At 38.6% G+C, this 23,971-nt stretch overlaps 1 protein-coding gene across 2 annotated transcripts in view; it reads right to left on the bottom strand.

Moving 5' to 3' along the window:
• Window positions 1-23,054, bottom strand: part of abl1 (c-abl oncogene 1, non-receptor tyrosine kinase) — a 46,513-nt gene extending 23,459 nt beyond the window's left edge. Inside the window, exons 1-3 of one of the 2 annotated variants that reach the window (XM_061734099.1) lie at window positions 22,575-23,054; window positions 18,973-19,354; window positions 15,504-15,575 (exon numbers count right to left, since the gene is read on the bottom strand). In XM_061734099.1, coding sequence (XP_061590083.1) covers window positions 15,504-15,575; window positions 18,973-19,099 — 199 coding nt within the window. In that variant the 5' untranslated portion in view covers window positions 19,100-19,354; window positions 22,575-23,054. The remainder of the gene's footprint in view (window positions 1-15,503; window positions 15,576-18,972; window positions 19,355-22,574) is intronic. The other variant, XM_061734100.1, reaches the window with a different exon arrangement.
• Window positions 23,055-23,971: the final 917 nt, after the last annotated feature.

The following is a 23,971-nucleotide window of genomic DNA, read 5'->3' as shown; positions in this document are numbered from 1 at the left end:
GGCTGTTAAAAAAAAAAAAAAAAAAAAATGGAGGCAAGAGGAAAAAAGGTTGCAGATGGAGAAGCATGAAGCACATTGTTTGGAAATGAGCTCATAGGAGAATCGCTCTCATTTTATAATGTGGACCTAGTATGTTAACAGTTTGCTGACGTACATCCAGCCAAGAAAATGCTTTTTGGCAATTTGTTTCTCGTGTGCCCAGTACTGCTTTCACGACTCCTTTCTCCAAACCTTCACGTGGAACGCAAACTGTACTCCCATGCTCTCCTGTTTCAAATCAAACCATATTGGTACAAGACTTTTATTACTCACAACACATTAGATTTGGCACCGAGTTGACACTGTTTGTTTTTTGGGCTGTTTTTTTTTTTTTTTTAACTATTCGGCTTTAAACATTTTGAAGAGGGCAGAAGTTGACCAATGTTAAAAGTCTGCTGTATGTTTGTTCTCCTACTCACGCAAACATGGTCATACTGTCAAACAATGATAGACATGGAAGCTAGCCAAACACTAAGCAAAAGTCCTGTACATTTATGTTATGATCAACCAAGCAAATCTTAGAGTAATTCCATAGTCAGAAAAGGGTGACAAACTGTGAGTGAGGCACGGCTACATTCTAGTCATTCTGCTCTGCCTCGTCTTATATTAAAGATTCTAACACGGCACTTAAAAACAGTCTATAATTATAAAATAAAGCTAAAAATCACATATTCAAGAATACTGTATTACATTTGTGGTATATGTATGGATGCTTGCATAACAATAGGCGTTTTTATATTGATTGTGCTAATATCGCTGGATGATGAAAGCGTGTTTAGCGCTAGTTGGCAATGTAAACACGAGGCCTATTATTTGTCACTTCAACCTGAAGGCGAGTTGAGGGAAGGCGAGTCGGGAGGCGTTATCCTCGAAAAAAAACGTAACTTGTGTTGGTGTGTAGGATGGCGTATTGTCCCCATATCAGCAAGATTCATACTCCGTCAAACAGGTGTACCTTTCAACATGAGGATGGATGAACATAAGGATGATGGTTTTGGGCCGGATTTTTCATCTTGCAAGGCCTGTTTTGTCATTTTTGTGGCCAGTTGTTAAACAATGGACCATCCTTTGTGGTTCTGGACATACGCCGATTTCTGGTGTCCTCGTCTCCGAGGTTAAGCAGCTCCTGGATCTCCTCGTCTCCCCAGTTACTCATCTTGCAAATATAGATCCTACCTGTAACTTCCTGCTGCTGTTGTTACTCTCATCAGATGTGTCCTTATTTTACAAAATAATAAATAAATAAAAACTTCCCTTGTGGGCAGCACTGAGGTTATGTGATCTACAAACCCCTCCCACAAACCGCCACCCCGGGTTAGTTCTGTTTACATTAGCTATAAATACTATCAGTCCAAATGTTCCTGCTAATTAGGTTGTACTCAACACTGAGACACTGTGGTGGTCTGGCTAAGTAAATGCATTGCTTAAGAATACTGTCTATATTATGTAGATTAATACAGCCATCCACACCAAACATAGCAGAACACTTGCCACAACCACAAGCTTTTTTTTTTTGGATGGATGGATGGATTAAATCGAGAATGATCGAGACAATGGCCATATTTTTGAGGAACCATGTCATCCTTAGAGATGTTTTAAATAGTCATCAGGAGAACAATGTTCAGAGCAAACAAGATGCCTCTTCATAACTTCAACTGGCTGGTTGTTGACTTCGCTAAACAAAGCAATTAACCTAAACACTCACCTGCCCAGTCCCCCCACCCTCAGCCCACCACACTTGGTGACCTATGTACGTGCATTGTCACCTAATGAGAGCACTCAGCCTCCATCTCCTCGTCCACTCTTCTCTCCCACCACATTGTCAATAGGGGATTCTACGATTAAAAAAGTTTGTTACTTCAATGCAACCACTCTTACCGGTGCCACCACCCTCATAATCTTGGAAAAGCTACAAAATGTACTGCGTTTACTACAGACTCGGCTGATTATCCATGTGGGAATATGTGATACAGCCCGTCGACAGTCAGAACAGACCAAGGTTGATTTCAACAACCTTTTCAACCTCCTCAAACAAACTGTTAAATCTGTCTTCATTTCAGGTCCCATGGTTTCTACGCGACTCAGTAGAATCCTCTACCTTCACTACTGGCTTCAATCCACCTGCAGAGCTCATGGTGTGACTTTCATGGATAATTTCAATCTGTTTTGGAACAGTGGGTCTCGTTTTCACAAAGATGTTATTCACCCAAACAAATGGGACTCCCATGTGTTATCCACAAACATTCAGCGTGCGGTGGAATATGCCCCAGTAGACTGACTGACTGACTGACTGACCGACCCTGCACTCCTCCCCCCAGGACCCTCCATCCCTAGTTTCAGCGCAGGCCAGTGTCTCTCAGGTCACCGTTTCTAGTGCCAGCCCCCCTTACTGCCCTCCCTTGGTACCAACACCCAAATCTGCCCCCCCTTCCTCTACTATGCACCCTGGCTCTCCTGGATGTTCTGAACGCATTGCTGCTCAGTTTTCCCTCATTCCTGTTCACATCACCAACACACAAAGGTTTTCTCATCCACAGGGCAGTTGCAACGCTATGAACAAAAACAACCTCACCCATGTTAAATTTAGCGGCTCAACTTCCTCAAAACAAAATAGAACAATTGAATTTGGACTGCTAAACATTAGATCATTGTCTTCCAAAGCTGTATTAGTAAATTACCTAATATCAGATTATCAAATTGATCTACTCTGTCTTACCGAAACCTGGTTACATCAAGACGATTACACAAGCTGAAATGAATCCAATCCTCCGAGTCACACCAATACTCACGTTCCTCGAGCTACTGGCAGATGAAGAGTTGCAGCCATTTTTAATTCAAACCTATTAACCAACTAATCGTACTGTCAAACATAAGTAATTTGAAAGTCTCACTCTTAAGTCTTTCTCACCCAGTCTGGAAATCCTTGCAGCCAATCATGTTTGTTGTAGTGTACTAACCTCCTGGACCATACACTGAATTTCTACTTGAATTTTCAAAGCTTCTATCAAAGATCGTCCTCACCATTGACAAAATAATAACTGTAGGTGATTTTAATGTTCATGTAGGTGTTGATGGTGATTGCATTAGCATTGCATTTCACACTCTATTAGACTCAATTGGCTTCCATCAGAATGTTGATAAACCAACTCATAACTTTAACCACATCCTCGACCTTGTCCTGACATATGGAATTGATATTGATCATCTAGTAATCTTTCCACACAATCCTCTTAACTGACCATTACTTGATAACATTTGATTTCATACTGCAAGACTACACCCCACCTGATAAAACATTTTGTTCTAGATGTCTGTGAGACAGTGTCATAACCAAATTCAAAGAAGAAATCCCATCAGCACTATACACAATGCTGTGCCTTAACATAATTGATGGCTCCTATAATGACTTCAGTCCCACACAAATCGACTTCTTAGTTAGCAGGCCTGCAGACATTACGAACAACACTAGACTCTGTTGCTCCCATAAAAATTAAAATAATAAAACGAGATGAAGTCCGCTCCCTGGTATAACTCCAATACTCGACAACTGAAACAAAATTTACAGAAGCTTGAAAGGAATTGGCGTTCATCCAAACATGAAGAATCCCACCTAGTCAGGCTACATAGTCTCAGAACATACAGGAGAGCCCTGCGTAATGCCAGAGCTACTTACTATTCATCATTAATATAAGAACATAAAAATAACCCCAGGTTCCTTTTTAACACTCTGGCCAAACTGACAAAGAGTCATAGCCCTACTGATCCATGTATTCCCATAACTCAGGGCTGTAATGATTTGATTTTATAATGATAAAATCATTAACATCAGAGACAAAATCCTTCACCTCCTCCCTTCAATTGATGATGAATTAACCTCAGAAATAACTTCAAGATCTAATGTATATTTAGACGTCTTCACCATGATCGATATTTCTGAATTTACTTCACATCTAAATCCTCTGTCTTTTAGATCCCATCCCAACCAGATTATTTAAAGAAATCCTACCGCTAACCAGCTCCCTCTATAGATATGGTTAATCTGTCTCTATCAACAGGCTATGCACCATATTCTTTTTAAACAGCTTTAATAAAACCCCTCCTCAAAAAGCCGATCCAGACATTCTAGCCAACTGTAGACCCACATCCAACCTTCCCTTTCTGTGCAAGATCCTTGAGAAAGCAGTCGCTAACCAGGTCTGTGATTTTCTACCTAACAATAATCTATATAAGGATTTTCAATCACATCCATACACCATCACAACACAGAAACTGCTCTGGTTAAAGTTACAAATGACATCCTTACTGCATCCGACAATGGATTTCTCTCCATACTTATTCTATTGGACATTAGTGCTGCATTTGATACTATCGACCATAACATCCTTCTAAAAAGACTAGAGCATCGAGTTGGCCTTAAAGGAGCTTGAGGCCGGATTGAGGCAGAATTTATTGAAAAAATTTGTATACGTTTTAATTTTTCTAGTAATAATGTCAGATGAAGCGTTCCAAACCCAAAAGAATGAGCCCTCTAGTGTATCTCTCCGTTGCCTTGAACAGGCTGTGTGCTGCAAAATGTGCTGCAATTCCGGGCCCGAATTTCCCGCGCTGGGCTGCGGATGTGACGTCACATGACGCTGCATGCACGTTCTCCCCGTTCTCCCGTGCCGGCTTCACTGTTGGCTGCAGTACCCCCAACGGCCGTCGCGGTGAAGGGTGGCGCTAGAGAGTCTCATTTCTTAAAAGGAGCCTCAAGCTCCTTTAAAGGAACCGCATTAAACTGGTTTGAATCATATCTATCCAGGGTTTTTCCTGCATACAAAATTAGGAGGCGGCCGCCTCTGCCTAATTTCGTGCCGCCCCCAGCTCTCAAAACTCCGACGTCATGAAAATTGTTATTTTATGGCAGGCGTTGGGCTGGATGGATGTTATTTTAACTGAAGTTGCAGCATTGCGCCGCTGTGGAGGCGTTGTATCAACGACAGTGCACCAGAAGAAGAGAATTATTTTCTGCATTTTTCCGCAAGTAATAGTAAAAATCGGCGTCCTGGTTTTCCCTGGCTGTTCAAACAGGTAAATATTGTTTCTTTTGCATCCAAGCATGTTTATTAAAAAAAAGTTTCATCGCAAGGAGAAAAAGCAAGAGTGCACGTGAAACGGTGCAGACAATTAACGTGATGCGGCAATTTTGTCAGGGCTGAAAGTAGTGCACAAATATGCATGGAAAGTAATAGCAAGGGTCAGAGTGCAGGACAGGACGAGTTGGCGAGGTGAGGGTAACGTTAGTCAGTTTCCAAGTCATTAGGACCATATCAACGCGAAGCCAACGTTTATGTGATTTAAACATCACTTTTTATTCATCTTTACAGATCTTCTCAAAAACACAGAGCCAGTGGGTTTGACAAACGGTGGCTGAACCAATTTATCTGGCTCAGGCATACTGAGGAAGGTTTGGTCTGTTATTTATGCCAAAAGCACTGTGCCCGCATGCAGCAGGCACTATTTACTTTCCTTTAAAAAGACATCACAGTACCTGTTTGTAAACTATATGCTAGGTATCCGATACACTCCACTGACTTTCTCAAACTCACTGATCAATTGCACACTGTAGCCAGGCTCACACAAGTAGTTGCAATCAGTCAAAATGGGAATACAGTCACAATATGCAGTCCACTTCAAGTGAGATGCTAATCTCAGCTAGCACGAACTTTGTCATACTGGGTTACTGAATGCAGAGAAGAGAACATATTCACCACCTTTCATACCTCAAGAGTTTGAAGGCAAAAATAAGCCAATTACCAAAATGCTGGCGTATCCCTTTAAGGGGCTTAAATTTTAATGCATTTCTCTCCTCAGGAGAGTCCAAGTGGAAAATTACAATGGAAGATCTAGGTTAAAGTTAAAGCAGATAAGTGAGATAAGTGAGATAAGTTCCTAAAGCTGGCATACTGTGAAAGCAAACACAAACATATTTAATAGCTTACAAACAAAAGTTGTTGTATTTTTTTTAACATAAAGATAATTCATGGTTATTTTCACTGGGTTTCTGGGCATCATTTTCCTTCTGAACTGAAAGAAACTAATGTATGTGCACACTTGAGCATAATATGTATCACTTCAGTCATATCCCACTCATTTTAATTGTCTCATTGCAAATGCAATAAACTCAGTTTCACACATACACAGGCTGAGGAGCTAGTATGCTAAACTACCACTGTGGAAGATGAACATTAGGAATAAGACAAAGCAATTTTGTTTGTAGTAGCCAATATAAAATCGCTTTACAAAAACTATGTGAAAAACCTAACCCTTTGGTTGTTTTGACACATGCAATGCTTTTACATTCAGTGAAAGGCAGGCAGGTGAGTTAAGATATTTATCACTTGTCATCTGTAAAATGCTCCCTAAAATGGAAGAAAAAAAAAAAGACACATTAACTCTATTGCACATATGTGGAGTGCGGAAGGTGCTAATCTAGTTGTTTTCAGAACTTAGCCAAACTACTCAATTTTGACAACTTTTTTCTGTTCAGTTGTTTAATGAGTGTCCAAACTAAGAGCACCAAATTCCTTATGGCAAAGGCAGCAAGGAATATGCTTCATGGGGAATAAATGAGTGGGAGGTCTGCAATCCTATGATACAGCAAACAAAACAGACATTTTTGTTTGCTGTTATATTCTCCACTGTCCCTTTGGACTTAATTCAGTGATTTAACAGCACAAAAACAGTTTGATAAGAGCTTACAAACAACCTCTACATACTGTTTTTGTCCTGCTTTAAACCCTAAATGTTTTGCATACATTATCTACATGCCTGGGGAAAGACCCCATTTGTCCGTATGCCCACTGGAGTAAAAAAACAGCAGCACAGGAGAGCAACTCTGGCTACGAGACTCTTGAGCTGCGGTGGTGGACCTGCTCGGGCTTCTCTAAGTGTCTAAGTGGATCCAGATGCAGCGAGCATTGCAGGCCCCCTCTTATTCTCTTACAGTGCAATGAAGAGGAGTTTAATGCAACACAAAGAGACACGACAGCATACAGTTTAAGTCAAAACTGGGCTCACAAGGGAAAATAAACAAAACACATAATAAAATGGGCTAGACGAGGATTACAAAAATTAAAAAAAAATAATACATTCAATAAAAATAAAACTTAACATACAGAACATAACTCCTACAGTTAGAGAAAGAAAACATGAACACATTGGAAACTTACACAAAAACAGTTTCACAAAGAAGGCAAATGCCCCTGTGTCAAATGATGTCAGAGTGGCACAACTATAATATGTAAGCGTAAACTTTTCCGCTGATACCAGTTCTGCCTTTTTGGCATCTGAGGTAACAGGTTGTCTGTACAAAAAGTAGCAGCTGCTCGGGCATCGAGCAGTTTTAGGGTTCGTTTTTTTTCCCTACTGTGTGTGTGTGTGTGTGTGGAACCAGGTGGCGGCAAGCTCCCAAACTGCATTCCTGAATCAACTTGGAGGTTCTGTCTGTGAGCATGTGAGTGTTGTATGCACAAAATCTGTTTGTACAGTGGTGGAGGGAAGAAAAGAAAACGACCAGTCATGCTGTTTTGTTACCACGATGATACATTAACCAACCATAAGACAGGAATGGGAAATAGGGAGAAATCTTTTAGGAAATCGAACTCGGCAACACAAGCTTTAAGATATTTCAGCAGATACTGGTCCCAATCTCAATCCCAGATTCCTTAAATTATAGCATTTCAGATGTGGACATGAATTCAAATGACAAAAAAAACAGAGTGAGTCAGGGACTCAACAGAACTGTTTGTCCCGAACTGACAAGCACACACTTTCAATTGTTCTGTGCAAAACTCGGTGTCCCCAGTATATGAAAAATTATTTCGTAAAGCTCTTGTTAGCACGGGTTTATGTGTTATTTTTTTCCTTAAAATTAATCCCATTAGGTTTTTAAGTCTATAGTTTCACCGTTCAAGAATTTAAAGCATGAACTTATGATAATGATTAAATAAAGATGGCTGTGAATAATTTCGTAATCATTTATTTTTTAATCCCTTTTGCAAGTGTGAATAAATATGTGCACATGGAAAGAAAATTCAATTTACGGATACAATCATTACCCCAACTCTAGCCCATCACCCAACCCCTGAATTTGTCAGAAACATTGGAGTTTTTCTTTTAATCTCAGTACTGAATATCATATTTCAAAAGGTTATACCAGTTACATGGACTAACAGATGACTTCAACTTCCCAGTACGACCATTTGTGATAACTCTGTAATCCTGTTGATTTTTATTGGCCTGTTCCTTGTTTCTGCTTTTGTTCTCAGTGCTTATAATAATGTTTTTTGAAATGTATATTTCAATTATGAAAATGTAACAAAGAGGGGACGGAAAAAAGAGAAAAAGAAAGAAAAGAGAAAAGGGAGGGAGTAAGGGGGATTGCACCAGTTATTTGAGAGAGGAATGCGCAAGAGGTCACATACTTCTCTTCACTGCTGCAGCTTGCCCTAAGTTTAATTCTCCCAAGTTTTCTCTCTTTGCAAAATAGGCATTATTACTCAACACACCTCTGATGAAAGACATCATATGAAAACATATTTGATTCTCCAGGGAGCAGGGTGAACTGGCTCAAGAACCGAAGAGGCTCAGGAAGGAACACATAAATCATATAATCATACTTATTGGATAACAGTTGCACAACTTTTTCACTGAAGATGTTTTAGCATGAAAGAAGTACAGGTGAAATGTGTTAAATGAAGATTCACATATAACAGTTAAATGCTCTGGGGCCTCATTTATAAAATAGTGCGTAGGATTCATACTAAAAGTGTACGTGTGCTCAAAAGCCGAAAATGGCGTGCGCACAAAAAAATACTTATTTATAAAACCGTGTGCACGCACATCTGCTCGCAATGTTCGCTTTATAAATCACAGTCCAGCTGGAAGGTTGCGCATGTGAATTCGCCTCATATCCCGTCCTCTACACGCCCACATTATACCATAAATGGTCAATGCAAACTACTTGATGACTGTATTTGCATATAAATGAGCCTGCTGAGCATGCGCAGCGGCTGCCTGCAGCCTGTTTCTGCTGTGCGTCAGGATGAATGAGACATATGTTGAGCCGGTGTTCTGCCGAGATGTCCTACCTCGGCAGAAAATACTATTGTACGATCCCCGTTTCTTTTATCTCAGTTTCTTTTTTTTCCATGCAAATAGACGATTTAACAGCAGGAAGTCAGAATGTGCTTCCACATAGATATATGTGTGCGACGCTTCGGCGGAAGAGGATGATTTGACAGATGAAAATACCCTGTCAGATCACGCTTCCACATAGACATCAACATTTATCTACAGTATGTGGAAGTGTGATCTGACGGGGTATTTTCATCTGTCAAATCATCTTACCTGCCAATATCTATGTGGAAGCGTGATTTGACCGTTCTTTTTCTTCCGCCGACACGTCGTACACATAGATCTATGTGGAAGCACATTCAAAGTCAAAGTAGCTTTATTGTCGATAAAGTATGTCAAGACATACAGAGATCGAGAGGGACGTTTCCCACTTCCCACGGTAAACATGTAAACATATTAGGGGTGTAACGATACACTAATACGATACGATACACAATATTGAGGTCACGATAATGATACGATACGATATTATAGCAGTATTTTTTTTTAACAACCTTGAATGAGGAACATATGACTGGAATAAATTGTCTTTTATTTGAAAGACACAAAATACAAAACAATGCTGTGCGTTTGCCCTATTGGTACAGTTTGTAATGCTTTATAACTGTTTAAGTTTTAAAGAAAAAGCCAGGCCAACCATTTTCCACAAACTGAACTAAAAGTAAATGTCAGGTTTGCATTATGCATCTTCAGTTTCATACAAGTACAAATATTTTGCCACAAACTGAATAGTTTCTCTCATTTATGATTTGACTTTTTTTTTTCCAGAAATTTAACAACTAAAATTAAATAAATAAATAAAAGTGAATAAATACATACAATTTGACATCATAAAAAAGATTGATTCATGCTCACCTTATAAGTGTAAGAGGAGATTTATTTTTGTTAAGGTTATTTTGGTAATTCAGGGTTCATTATTTTATAAATATATTCTTTATATTCTGTAAATCATGGACTATAATTACACTAGTCAGTTTATCTGTAGTTGTTGTTAATATGTTTTAGATTGGGTGGAGTGATACAGAACTAGGTGCTGTGTTGATGTTCTAAAATCCTACGCTGTTGAGGGACATTAAAGTACACTGGAACTCACGCAGAAGTTGTCCCGTGTTTATCCTACTCACGACCCCAAAAAGGTTTAATTTAATAAGGTAAGGCTTAACTCTACACCAGCCTTACATAAGTAAAGGTTCAGAGCTCAAAACAGGACCGCAAAACGGGACTAGTTTCTTCTGAGCGGAGTAAGATTTTGGTCCACACGGTCGCGGCCGCGGTCGGATGCGCGTTACTAGTCAACATAGAATAGATTAATATTAATAACCCAATATCGCCATACACTTTGTCACCTCCACGACACGTTTCGTGACGTTTTTGTATCGCGAAATTTCGTGGCACGATATATTGTTACACCCCTAAAACATATAAACATAAAAAGTGCGCAGGCGCAGGCACAATTCTGACTTCCTGCTGTTAAATCGTCTATTTGCATGAAAAAAGAAACTGAGATAGTATTTTCTGCCGAGGTAGGACACCTCGGCAGAGAAGTATATCATTTTATCCTACGGGTAAGACGATTCGCGAAGGTAGGACAACTCGGCAGAACACCGGCTTGGGTGTACATGGATCTATAAGTCTGATATGTGATTACATTAAAAGTATGACATGAATCTGGCTTCATTTCACCATCTCACCGCCTGCGTCGCCAGTTCCCCATATCTTCAAAATGTTTGTGCGCGAGGGTCAGGGTTGGCGTAAAGATACACACATTTTTCCGTTAGTTTTTTTTTTTTTTTAAATCCCAACCTTTGCGTAGAAGGTGGCGTGCGCATCTTTCAAGCCCAGTTTTGTGCACATGCAAGCTTTATAAATGAGGCCCCTGGTCCTGGTCTTAGACTGTAAGTTAACAGAGTTCGAGAAAAGGGGGAAAAAATAAAATAATTTAATCCAGCCAAAATTGGATTCTGAGATGTTTGTTAGCTCAACTAAATCCATTTTCAAAGTTGAAAAAATAAATAAATAAATAAATAAAACACGACACCTAGAAAATGTGGTTGGAAGTCAAAATACTCCTGTATAAATACATCCAATTTAAGTCAGACTGGCCTAGGTGCATGTTCCCCTGCTCCAGACCCAGGCTTTGACGTAGAAGCAACAAAGGAAGCCAGTAACAACAGGGAATAACGACCATGCATCTATAATAGTGGAATCGGAAATAACGAGGACAATAAAAAGACATCCCTCCCATTTTTGTGGGTAAAGGACAATGAAGTGGTCTTATATAGCTAATGTTACGCCCTGATAAAGACCTTTTATAGGTTGTAATTTAACATGAATGTATATAGTCATCTAATAGACAGCTTGTAAAGCTGATCACATATCCATTACATTCAATAATGTATTAATAAATGTATCACAATGGCACTCAATGAGTGAATGTAATGTTTGTACGTTTATCCCAGGGAGAAAGTCTTCTCATTAGGGTTATGGTTTCAGGGCTAACCTGAAACCCCAATGATACCATTAAAGCATAATTGTGTAGAGCTACAATTCTCTCACTTCAGATCTTTTTTTTTTAATGCACAGTCATGATTGTAGATGTATGCACCAGCATATGTCTTAAGTGTCCTTGTGAAATCTGCAAGAGTTAAAAAGAAAACTTTTGATAGTTTAGAAATAAAACTGACTGTTTTTCAGGTAGTCAAGACTTAATGAGAAAGGGAAATGCTTCTCAGCTGCAACGTGTCATCCACCTAATATCAAAGGTAGTGTCTCTCTCACACACACAGTGTGTTTGTGTGTTTAATAGTGAATAATTTGAATACAGTGGTTAATAATCTTTAACCATAGCCCAGCCTTTAGACCCCATGAGCCCTCAACAAAGTCAGTGAATTCCAAAAAAGGGTTTCACTGAGAAAACTGAAACTAATACACACGTATACACAGACTCAAACACTGATAAGCTTGTATAAATTCTATTAGGGGAAAAAAAACATTCACTATAAATCACTATAAAGTTCAGGGAGAAAACAGATTAGATAAGTAAGAATCCATTCTTCCTGCAATCAGTGTGTGTGTGTGTGTATTTGCGTGCTCATAAATGTGGAGACATGACCAACCACAACAAGGGGCAAGCCACCAGGGCCTAACAGCTGGCCTGAATGAACGTGACTATGAGGCGCCTGTCTTGTGGGTATGCACAAGTGGGACACGCACAAATAGACATACAGACACATGCACGTGCACACACACGCAATTCCCATCTTGAGGATCATGGAAGGAGATTTGGTGTCTAGACTATATAGATTCCTCAAGTTCTAGCCAAAAAAGAGCCAGTTAGTGACTCAATGATTGATTCAGTTACAGAATACACAGTAATTGCAGCTGTCGTATTAAACACTCACACAGAATCAAATGATGTCACAAGATTAAGACCGTCTACCCTGAACCTTGTGTTGTACTTTAACTTTAAGTAAAAAAAAACAAAACAAAAAAAACAGCATCTTAATAATAATATCAAAATGCAAGAATCTTCATTTCCTATTGTTATTTTAGATTTTTAATAAAACCTTTTCTCCACCACTCTTGATTTAACGAAATTTTATCTTAGTCCAGCTGTACAGCCTTGAATCCATGATATGAATACACACCCCTGCATTGGTTTCTCATCTGACACCAAAAGCTTTATGATCTAAGCTGCTGAGATTTTTTGTAATGTAACTGATTATGACATCTCTGCACACGTCACATTTTTTCAAGATTACACCAAGATTACCAAGATTACACCAACTGTTGTGTGTGTGTATGTATGTATATATATATATACATACATACATACACCGTGTGTGTATATATATATATATATATATATATATATATATATATATATATACATACATACATACATACATACATATACCGTGTATGTATGTATATATATATATATGCATGCGTGTGTGTTTTTCCATCTCATATGTAGATCACATAGATAGAGATCACATAAAAGCAGGGTGTCATCTTTCTTGATCCTCACACTTGTTGACGCTTAACAATACTTGATGCGTTGCAAGGCCAGCCTCCAGCACTCAGAGGAAAAAAAAAAAAGCTGGGGTGAAGTTTATGAGTAAGAAGAGATTATCTGTTCTAGTAGCTTTTCGGGTGCTGGCAGCTTCTAGATTTACATACAAGGTACATTTCATAGACAAACTTTAGCATAAGTCATAAACACAATCTAAAAAAAAAGTATCCCTTTGTCAAATTTGTTTCAATAACTTGCGTGACCTGCTATGGCCGTTCATGCAAGAGTGTTGGCCTGCAATAAAAAAAAAAAAAAAAAGCCATGACAAAAAATCAGCTGAGCTGGACAACAGCCTTAAAGAGGTAATAATTAACACGTAGCGCAACTGGAACTTCCAAAGATGGCAGCAGCTGATATTTAACGTCACCTTGTTCTTCCATATAGTGTGAATGTGCTCTTTTCCATTAAAAAAAAAAAGAAAATCATAAAAAAATACTAATGAAATAAAAGATACAGGAATGCAACTTGCTTTTGAGATTTTAACTGTCATAAAATGTACTTTTTTTAAGGAAATTTTTAAACTGTAATTTCACATCTTGCATCTAGAAAAACTTGCCAGTGAACACATCTTCTTTCGTGGATGCCACTTGAACAGAACAACCTTCCACTCAAAAACTAGCAGTTAGGGATAATTTTACAAAGTTTAGTTAAATTGTACATATATGAAAAAAATGACAAGCATATCAATATAATACAGGATGGCTATGAAGGATCAGATTTAGCAGTTATCCTTATTTGTTGCCACAAACTTTATTTTTGGACTTTATACACTAAAAATGACAGAAAAAAAAACATGTCATGTGCAGACCTGCTATTCTAAAGAGGCCTGTTAACATAGTATTCCATTGAGTTGCGAGGTCTTAAAAGCATATTTAGTTATCTGAACCACATGCAGAGATACCCATGTGAAAATGCGGTGGGAGCTATGGCTCCAAGAAATACACTATTCTGCTATGTCCTTGCAATCCGTGCGAGATAGCCACCGAGATCGTACTTATCTGCTGTACAGAACACAGAGAAGCTAAGAACAGACAGGTCTCTGCTTGCCCCTCTCAATACCTGTGTCTCTCTCACAGGCAGCTGCATACAAAGGTCTGAACCTGCCTGCTGGGAAGCAGCATGGCGCTGGCTGTCCCAGGATTAACGAGCTCAGGCTTAACAAAAAGAGGGCGTAAAAAAAAAAAAAAAAGTTGTGTTGATGTTACCCTCCTCTTGCACCATGACTCATATCCCCTCTTATGGTCTAACCTGCTCATCACAGGAGGAAAGGGGCAGAAAGGGAAAACAAATACGCCCTGTCACTGACCCTTTGCAAAAGTTGACCCATTTATTGACAAAAGCTTTGGTTCTGTTTTTCTGACCTTCCTTGTCCTGTCCCCCTTGGTGTTATGCAAGACTTTGAGTCAGTGAAAAAAAAAACATCAGTGCAAAGTGTTTCTTCCAAGGTAAACTCCTATACTTTTGGTAAACTTATCAGTTAATTGGCTGCATGCAGAACATTTTTTAAATGCAAATCTCTCTCATTATTATAATCATATTTATAGTTATTACTGGAAGAAAACAAAAACTTTCTCCAAATAATCTCTTCCTGGTCCGCAGTATATGACTCAGACCAAGTCGCACATGCACACTTACACAAACACACAGACACTATAACAGAATAAGATGAAATTATTATTATTTGACATAAAAGGTGTGGAGTGTCAGTTTAGTTCCCAGACTCTTATGGTGGTTCAGTTTTCTTCTTCTTCTCTCTAAAGCAAGGTGAGGCCTTTCCCAATAATAATAATAATAATCTCATGTTATCTGAACTGATCAAATCAAATCAAATCTTTGTTGACATTGTCCAGACAACGAGACAGCAAGGCAAGTCCTGGGCACCATAACGTAAACAACCCAATAATGCAAGATAAAAAAAAAAAAAAACCCACAAGAATATATATGAATAAATATATATACAGTATTTACAGTTGGAGCAAATGTGCTCTAAATGCAGCATAAGGATCTTATGATTAAAAAGTGTAAACATGGTATAGTATTTGTGCAATAAGTAAAGAGCAGCATAGGTTGCAGCATTCAAATGAGGTAAGACAGAGGTAGCTTAGTGTGTGTGTGGGGAAGGGGTAGAGGGGAGGTCTTGTTGACCAGTCTGACTGCCTGTGGGAAGAAACAGTTCGTCATTCTGGTAGTTCTCGCTTTGATAGATCTGTACCTTCTTCCTGAGGGGAGGAGGTGCAACACGTCATGGCCAGGGTGGGATGAATCCTTAATGATCCAGAGGGATCTGTGGAGGCAACGGGAAGAAAAGATGGAAGAAATGCCTGGAAGCCGGGCTCCAATGATCCTCTCAGCCATCCTTGCCACCCTCTACAGAGAGCGTTGCTCTGCCCTGATGCAGCTGGAGTGCCACACAGCTAGGGAGGTGATCAGCACACTCTCGATCGTGCAGCGGTAGAAGTTCACCAGCAGCTTCCGGGGAAGATTAGCTCTCCTGAGTTTCCTCAGATAGAAGAGGCGTTTATGAGCTTTCCTGAGCATGGCCCTGGTGTTGTTGGCCCAGCTAAGGTCCCCTGTAACTTGTAGCCAGACAGAAACTTACCACTGGCCACCTTCTCCACAGCTTCCCCCCTAATAAGAGTGGTGTGTTGATCTGCTGCCCTGTCCTGCGAGAGTCCATGATCAATTCCTTCGTCTTCTTAATGTTTAGAGTCAAGTTGTGATCATCGCACCACGTTGTCAACCATACTACCTCCTTCCTGTATGTAGACTTGTTGTTGTTAGTGATGAGGCTGATTACAGATGTGTCGTCTGCATATTTAATGATGGGAGTGGAGGGGAAGGAGGGCGAGCACTCATGGGTGTAGAGGAGCTGACTGAGCACGCAGCCCTGTGGGGCCCCAGTGCTCAGTGACAGGGGAGGAGAGACATGTTTTCCCAGCCTCACAGATTGTGTCCATGTGGTTAGGAAGTCCAGTGTCCAGTTACACAGAAGAGTACTGAGGCCCAAGTCTTGGAGGTGGGGTATGAGTTTGTTTGGCAGTATGTAATTAAGGGCAGAACTGTAGACTATGAAGAGCATCCTTGCATATGAGTCCTCATGTTCAAGGTGTTCCAGCACAGTACGCAGGACCATAGCTACGGTGTCCTCCATTGACCTGGTTTCGTTGTAAGCAAAGTGGTGAAGATCAAATGAGGCTCTGATGTGGATAATTCTCTTGCAGCTAATGTCTATATGTCAAGCTGAACTGTCTCTCTCCTCTCCTCAAAATTCACCTTCACCAGGCTTTAAGGTTTGTTTTGCAATCCTTTCTTTTATTGCAGGAGAGTAGGGCTGGGCGATATGGACCAAAAGTCATATCTCGATATTTTCTAGCTGAATGGCGATACTCGATATATATCGATATTTTTTCTGTGCCATAATTGGGGTTTCCCCCAAAGCATTATAGCATAGCATCTCTGTTAGCTTCATTTTTTTCTGAGGCAAACCCTTAAAAAAACAGTCAGTTTTAATACAAAGCCTCGTGCCAAATGTCACACAGGTACATTTATTAACAGAGGTCTGCACAATATCAAAATGTATAAAACAAATGAAATAAAAATAAACTGCCTGCATATATAGAATAAAAATGCTTCTTGAATAAAATAAAACAAATATCCCTTTCCTGCATAACAATTAAATTAAAATACACTGTACAGTAACAGGCAGACTTTTCAACTGAGGTTGATAGTTGTGCAAATAAAACATTTGTGCAAATCTCAAATAAAACATTCAAGTCAATTTGTCACAAAATAAGCTATATCAAAATCGCGTTGATATCGCGTTTGAAAATATATCGATATATATTTAAATCTCGATATATCGCCCAGCCCTACAGGAGAGTTATAAGTTTTATTTGTGGACACATTTATGAACTATGTTCATTGAGAACGTTTTTTAAGAAGTACTTTAAGTTAATATTGTGCTTTTTGGAAAAGTGGACTGTAAATGGTCCAAACATTTTGGGAAAAATGGTGGTGGCATCTAATTCACTGTGAATCCATCAAAAAACAACTAAAAACTGACGGGTTTTGATTTATGGTAGACTACAAGAGCATTCCTGTATCTTAGCAATTTTATGTGCTGTGTTATTCTGGGTAATAAACACACAGACCACCATGAGGGCATTTTCATTAAACTATTACTAATAACCTGCTAACTATGAAAACAAGAGATGAAGTAGAGATGAGGTCACAACAGGTATTTATGAGTTATGTTTAAAACTATAAAAGTCAGCTCTCTGTGCACTTCCAGGTTTTAAGATAATTTTGTCTGATGGAAAAAAAAAAAACTAAACATAAGGCCCTAACCAGCAGAGGAACAGAAACAAACAGATTGCTTCATGTAACCCCACATTAAAAGAATCACAACCCAGCAGAGCCCAGGAGTTGACACCTCCAGGTAAAACATCAATCCTGACACAGTGGATATTGTACTCTAACTTGGAAAAGCAAGGCGTGGCTTCGTAACTGCAGTCTGTTACAGCCCAGGACCAAAAAGGCCTCCTTAGGTAGTGTAAAATCAAAAGAAAGTAGTAGTTTTCACATGCATCTTAATGAGCAATTTCAAGCAGTACACTTTAAATTTGGTTAATGTTATGTGGGTTTGATTTGTTCAAAACATTCCAAACAGCAAGACAGTAGATGTACTCATTAAAACACTGTTACAGGTCCTGAATAAACCTTACTGTTATATCACACTGTGAATGACAGTTAATCAGTTGACTGTGGCAGATACAGCAAGTGAACCAACACAACACCGTTACGGCTGTAATTTATTGCATTTTATGCTTGCCAGCAGCAATAAGTCATGATTTCCTGCTTCACTTCAAGAGTATTCACACTTGTTCAATTCGAGGTTCTGATAAATCAAAGCACTTCTAAAGTTTCTCCACATCAACTTTTGACAGCGAAGAATTATGCTGGAGACCGCCTGCATGACCAAACTGTGGTGCATCTTATAAGCTGCTAAAATGTATTATTCCACGCTTTAAATAATCCACAAGCGTGAGTCTGTTATCCAGCTGGCAACCTACTTTCTTAATGGAACGATCATTATTGAACTGATTGCATCTGTATGCACTTATGCATCATCTTTGATTGCGTAAGGACATGATCAACATCTTGAATTCTTCCTCTTGAGAGGCATTTTTGAACCCTTTTAATCTGGAGCTGTAAATACACATAAAGGCTACATCACATATCTTGGTTACCACAAAAATATTTAATTTTTTATAATGCAGGATGAATAAAAGCAACACATTTTGGAACAATTTGAAACCACCAGGTGTCTGATATTTTTAAATGATTAAAATGATTTTTATCCTGTTTATGACCATGAGGGAACTGCCGCAGGTCCCAGCTGTTCAATTAAAATTGATTATCAAAACAGTTGCTAATTAAAAGTACAGTTGATAGTCTCCTCATAGTGAATGTGTAATTTAGTTTGATGTGGCTCTGAAGACAATGAGGCATTCAATTATCTATTTCTAGACCAATGCACATATTACGCTTACAAAACTTTACTCAAATCCTTAAACCTACACTGCTCAACCAACTGCTGACGGTTTGAGAAATCATTCAACCAGCAACTGTACATATTCCATAACCTTATAAAAGAGTTTAGAAAAGAGCTTTGAGCTTACCGTGTTTGTCAAAAACATTGCAGGGCTGACTCACATGGCGCGAAGATTCCCTCTTTCCCCCCTTAATGAAGGCTGGCAGACTGGGTCTCCTTTGGTCCCCTGGAAACTTTCCCGGCTGCTGCCCCATAAGGGCAGGGTGCCAGGCTGCAGCCGGGACTCTCCAAGCCGGACTAAGTTGCTCACCTTCCAATGGATGGCTGCCAGGCAAGAAGAGGATCAGGAGAAGACAAGAGCCCCTTTCCTGACTCAGACTGTCCTTTCTGGGTGAACGGGTGATGCTGGCTACCTGCGTAGATCCGTATTACGCCGGTATGTCCCTGCTTATCATGCATTAATGGAGTATGTGTGCTTTAGATGACAGAGTAAGGCGTGGGACAGCAATCTAGAGGAGGGAAAAAAAGGACAAATGGTACTCAGTGATAACTTCAGTGAAAGAAATAGATTCAACATTAAAAAATGTTTTACTAATCTTCCAAGGGCAATTAATTATGTAAACTGTGACTATTGTGACAGTTATGACAGGAGGACTAATTATTTTAGGATAACAAACAAACTTCTGAATGCAAAAAAAAATTAAGTCTGTTTGACACTTCAATAAAAAGATACTATGACATTGTGACATTTCAATATAAAGATTACTTCTAGGAAAATATTCAGTGCACCTCGCCTTTGATTTTACAAATTTGGGATAATTTACTAGAAAAATTCTGCTGATGGAGAGCACTGTATGAATTGAGCTCTGGTGGTGCAAGGGCCACATATTGATACTCATCAAACCATTCAGTGAAGCCTCAAACCATTATTGATATAGTTAACTTGACAGACCTGTCCCACCTGGGTAAACACTTTGTTATAATCAGTCGATGATTTGCATCAAATCTTAACTCCTTATGGAAAAACTGACCTGAACCATGTCATCAAAATATTATTTAATGTATAACTCCTCTAAATCTTGGTGTTTCCCTCTATTCCTGCTCTATGGAGACAGCTGTTCCACTTAATTTGTGTTTTTAACGCCAATCATGCTTAAAAAAAACAAGTTTACTGCACTTTACTGTGGGCTAAACCCTTAACTTTCATGTTATTTTTTTATATTAGCAACAAAAGTGAGCTGGAAGCAAAAGGATATTTACTACGAGTGCACACACCCGTAACTCTACCACTTGTTTTATTTTAAAAGTAATGTCACAAACACTTCACCATCGATAATAAAGCCCCAACGTGACGAGGACTAGAATCTAACACTTGCCACAAAACACACGTAGGTAATGCGGGTGAGACTGAAAACTTACACGACTATAGAAACACTTATACTGTTGAGTATCTGGCGACCTCCAGCTAGGGTTGCAGAAATAAGGGACGCCCCGTTTCAGCAGTGCAGGAGCCAAAAAAAGGGACATCCCCAAAACTTCTAAACTGCATAGAAATGTATTTATATTATATAAAAAACAAAATGCTTTGATTTAAAGTTAAAGTGCCTTAATAGCATTGAACTTGCATGACTGTACAGAGAGACAACCATACTAGCAACTGAAATAGCCTCCTATGCTTGTAGTCCACATCAGCCCAGATGTAGAATATAGATACAGATGAAGAATATGGTGTAAAAGTTAATTTATTTCAATAATTCAATTTAAAACGGGGAAACTAATACATTACATAGTCTCATTACATGCAAAGCAAGATGTGTTAAATCTTTATTTGTTATCATTTTGATGATTGAATTGTTTATCGATTTTATAATATAGATTTTTTATGTAGGGTTTTCACCAGAGGTGGGTAGTAACGAGTTACATTTACTCCGTTACATTTACTTGAGTACGTTTTGGGAAATGTTGTACTTTGAGTAGTTTTGAATCACTATACTTTGTACTTTTACTTGAGTAGATTTGTGAAGAAAAAACTGTTACTCTTACTCCGCTACATTAGGCTACATAGAGCTCGTTACTTTTCTTTTATCCCTTTTATCCGCGTACGCGTCAATCTCATGACATCACTGGGTGATTCTTTGGGAAAAATGTTTGTTTTTGCATGTTTTGTCACATTTACACAGACTCAAACACACAGAGTTTCTATGAGTTCATGGGCTTGTTCTGCCTGGTTAAAAAAGAAAAGTACAAAAAGAAATTTTGTGCTACTTGTGCTTAATTTATTTTTTTATTTTGTTATTTCATTTATTTTATTATTTATTAAAGCACTTGCATTTACTTTAAGATTATTTTAGTTTAAGCTATCTTTTATTAATTTAAATTTATTTTATTATTATATTGATTTAATTTGCCTGAAGATGATTTTTTTTATACTTTTGTCTGTTTGAATGGTTGTGTTAAAAAAAAAAATCAGACGTTACTCAACAGTTACTCAGTACTTGAGTAGTTTTTTCACCAAGTACTTTTTTACTTTTACTCAAGTAATTATTTGGATGACTACTTTTTACTTCTACTTGAGTCATATTATTCTGAAGTAACAGTATTTTTACTTGAGTGCAATTTTTGGCTACTCTACACACCTCTGGTTTTCACAAGCCATAATCACCACAATTATAACAAAGGCTTGACATATCTCACTTTGAATGTAGTGGGAAATAATATATTTGTTTCACCTTTAGTTGAATTTACTATGAATTATTTTTTATTAAAATATAAGTATATTCAAATTTTCCGACCTTCACCTGTATATTATGACATCAATAAATAAGAGCATAATATATGTCCGTATTGGTTCAATACGGAACGCAACTTTTAATTCCCAATTCCGTATTTCAAGGGACGGGTGGCAAGCCTACCTCCAGCTAGGGTTGCCACCTTTCAGAAATAGAAATAAGGGACGCCCTGATTTCAGCAGCGCAGGAGCCAAAAAAAAAGCCCCAAAACTTCTAAACTGAATAAAATTGTGTTTATTTTATATGGAAAAACTAAATGCTTTGATTTCAAGTTTAAAGTGCTTTAATAGCATTGAACTTGCATGACTGTACAGACAGACAACCATACTAGCAACTGAAATATCCTCCTATGCTCTGTATGTCCACATCAGCCCAGATGTAGAATATAGCCTACAGGTGAAGAATATGGTGTAAAAGTTAATTTATTTCAATAATTCAACTAGAATATGGTGTAAAAGTTAATTTATTTCAATAATTCAACTAGAATATGGTGTAAAAGTTAACTTATTTCAATAATTCAACTAGAATATGGTGTAAAAGTTAACTTATTTCAATAATTCAACTAGAATATGGTGTAAAAGTTAATTTATTTCAATAATTCAACTAGAATATGGTGTAAAAGTTAACTTATTTCAATAATTCAACTAGAACATGGTGTAAAAGTTAATTTATTTCAATAATTCAACTAGAATATGGTGTAAAAGTTAACTTATTTCAATAATTCAACTAGAATATGGTGTAAAAGTTAACTTATTTCAATAATTCAACTAGAATATGGTGTAAAGGTTCATTTATTTCAATAATTCAACTAGAATATGGTGTAAAAGTTAATGAAATACGGTACAAATCGTGTCCCGTATTAGTTCAATACGGGACGCAACATTTTTTTCTCAAATAAAAAGGACAATTCCGTATTTTACGGGACGGGTGGCAAGCCTACCTCCAGCTAATGTTGAAGATAGCCATGAAAGCTAAGCTGCTGGTTCGAGTCCCAGACGCTCATGCAGCAGTCAACAGTTGGTTTTTGCACTCGCAACTTCAGACAAGTTCCCTTAAAAAATAAAAATAAAAAAAAAACATGTTTTTGTTCCCCTCTCTTTTACACCGTGCAACTGGGCCCTTTCCAGAAATCACAGCTATGTGTCTGTTTCAAACTTCCGTGTCCAGCTTCTTCTCCCCATTTGGTACCCGGACCCTTGAATCGAGGAGGCGGAGGGAAGTTGCAGGAGCTCGGCCGGCCGGAGACTGGTGGCAAACAACCCCGTCTCCCGGTGCTCTCTGCTCGGTCACAGTTGGCGAGCTCTTCGTTGTCGAGTCCTCCGTTCGCGTGCTTATTCATCGCGTTTTCACGTGAAAACCTGAGCAGTGGTCTCCGGCCGAACAGCAGCAGCAAGCGTCGCTGGCGCCGCCATACTCCCAGACGCAAGGTGGTTTGCACAAATATGTGGGTGGGGCCACGCGTGACGTCACCAGCCTGCGTGGGCTCGCATACAGCCTGATTTATGGTTTCGCGTTAAATCGACGCAGAGCCCTACGCCGTGGGTACGGCGTATGCTCTGCGTTGGTGTAACGCGGAACCATAAATCTGACTTACGAGCAGAGGTGTCAAAAGTATTCACATTCATTACTCAGGTAGAAGCAGTCTCGAGTTGTAAAAAAAAAAATCAGGGGGGATGGTGGATTTTATCATATGGGGACAGATAATTTGTGCTGAATACAAATAATATAATATATTACAAATAATAGCACTGACCAAAACACCTGCAGAAATACTGCAGGAATGACATAGCAGCAGTTAAATGCAGCCTTCTGTAAGCTTTAAATATCCACTGGGCTTACATCAAGTGCATCAAAACACAAAAATAAAAAACAGTTTTCTGAACTTATCAATATGACTCTGTCCTTCACAGGATAAGTAAAATGGATCACTGCAAAAACTCAAAATCTTAACAAGAATATTTGTCTTATTTCTAGTCAAAATGTCTAATTTTAGTAAAGAAAATCTCTTCACTTAAAACAAGACTCATCACTGGAAAAAACAACAATTTTCACCTGTTTCAAGTAGATTTTAACTTAAAATAAGTAGAAAAATCTGCCAGTGGAACAAGATTTTTTTGCTTGTAATGATAAGATAAATCTTGTCCCACTGGCAGATTTTCCTACTTGAAAATTTACTTGAAACAGGTGAAAATTGTCAAATAAGTTATTTTTCTGGTGTTATTTTTCTGGTGATGACTGTAAATGTTGAAATAGCAGTAATACCACATTCATTAATGAAATGACATAAGGGAAGGAAAGGGGGGGGGGGGGGGGGGGGGGGTAGCAGTTTTACAGGGG

This window comes from Cololabis saira, chromosome 11 (genome assembly GCF_033807715.1).
Source record: "Cololabis saira isolate AMF1-May2022 chromosome 11, fColSai1.1, whole genome shotgun sequence".
Taxonomy (NCBI): domain Eukaryota; kingdom Metazoa; phylum Chordata; class Actinopteri; order Beloniformes; family Belonidae; genus Cololabis; species Cololabis saira.
This window is presented reverse-complemented; position numbering and strand designations above follow the sequence as displayed.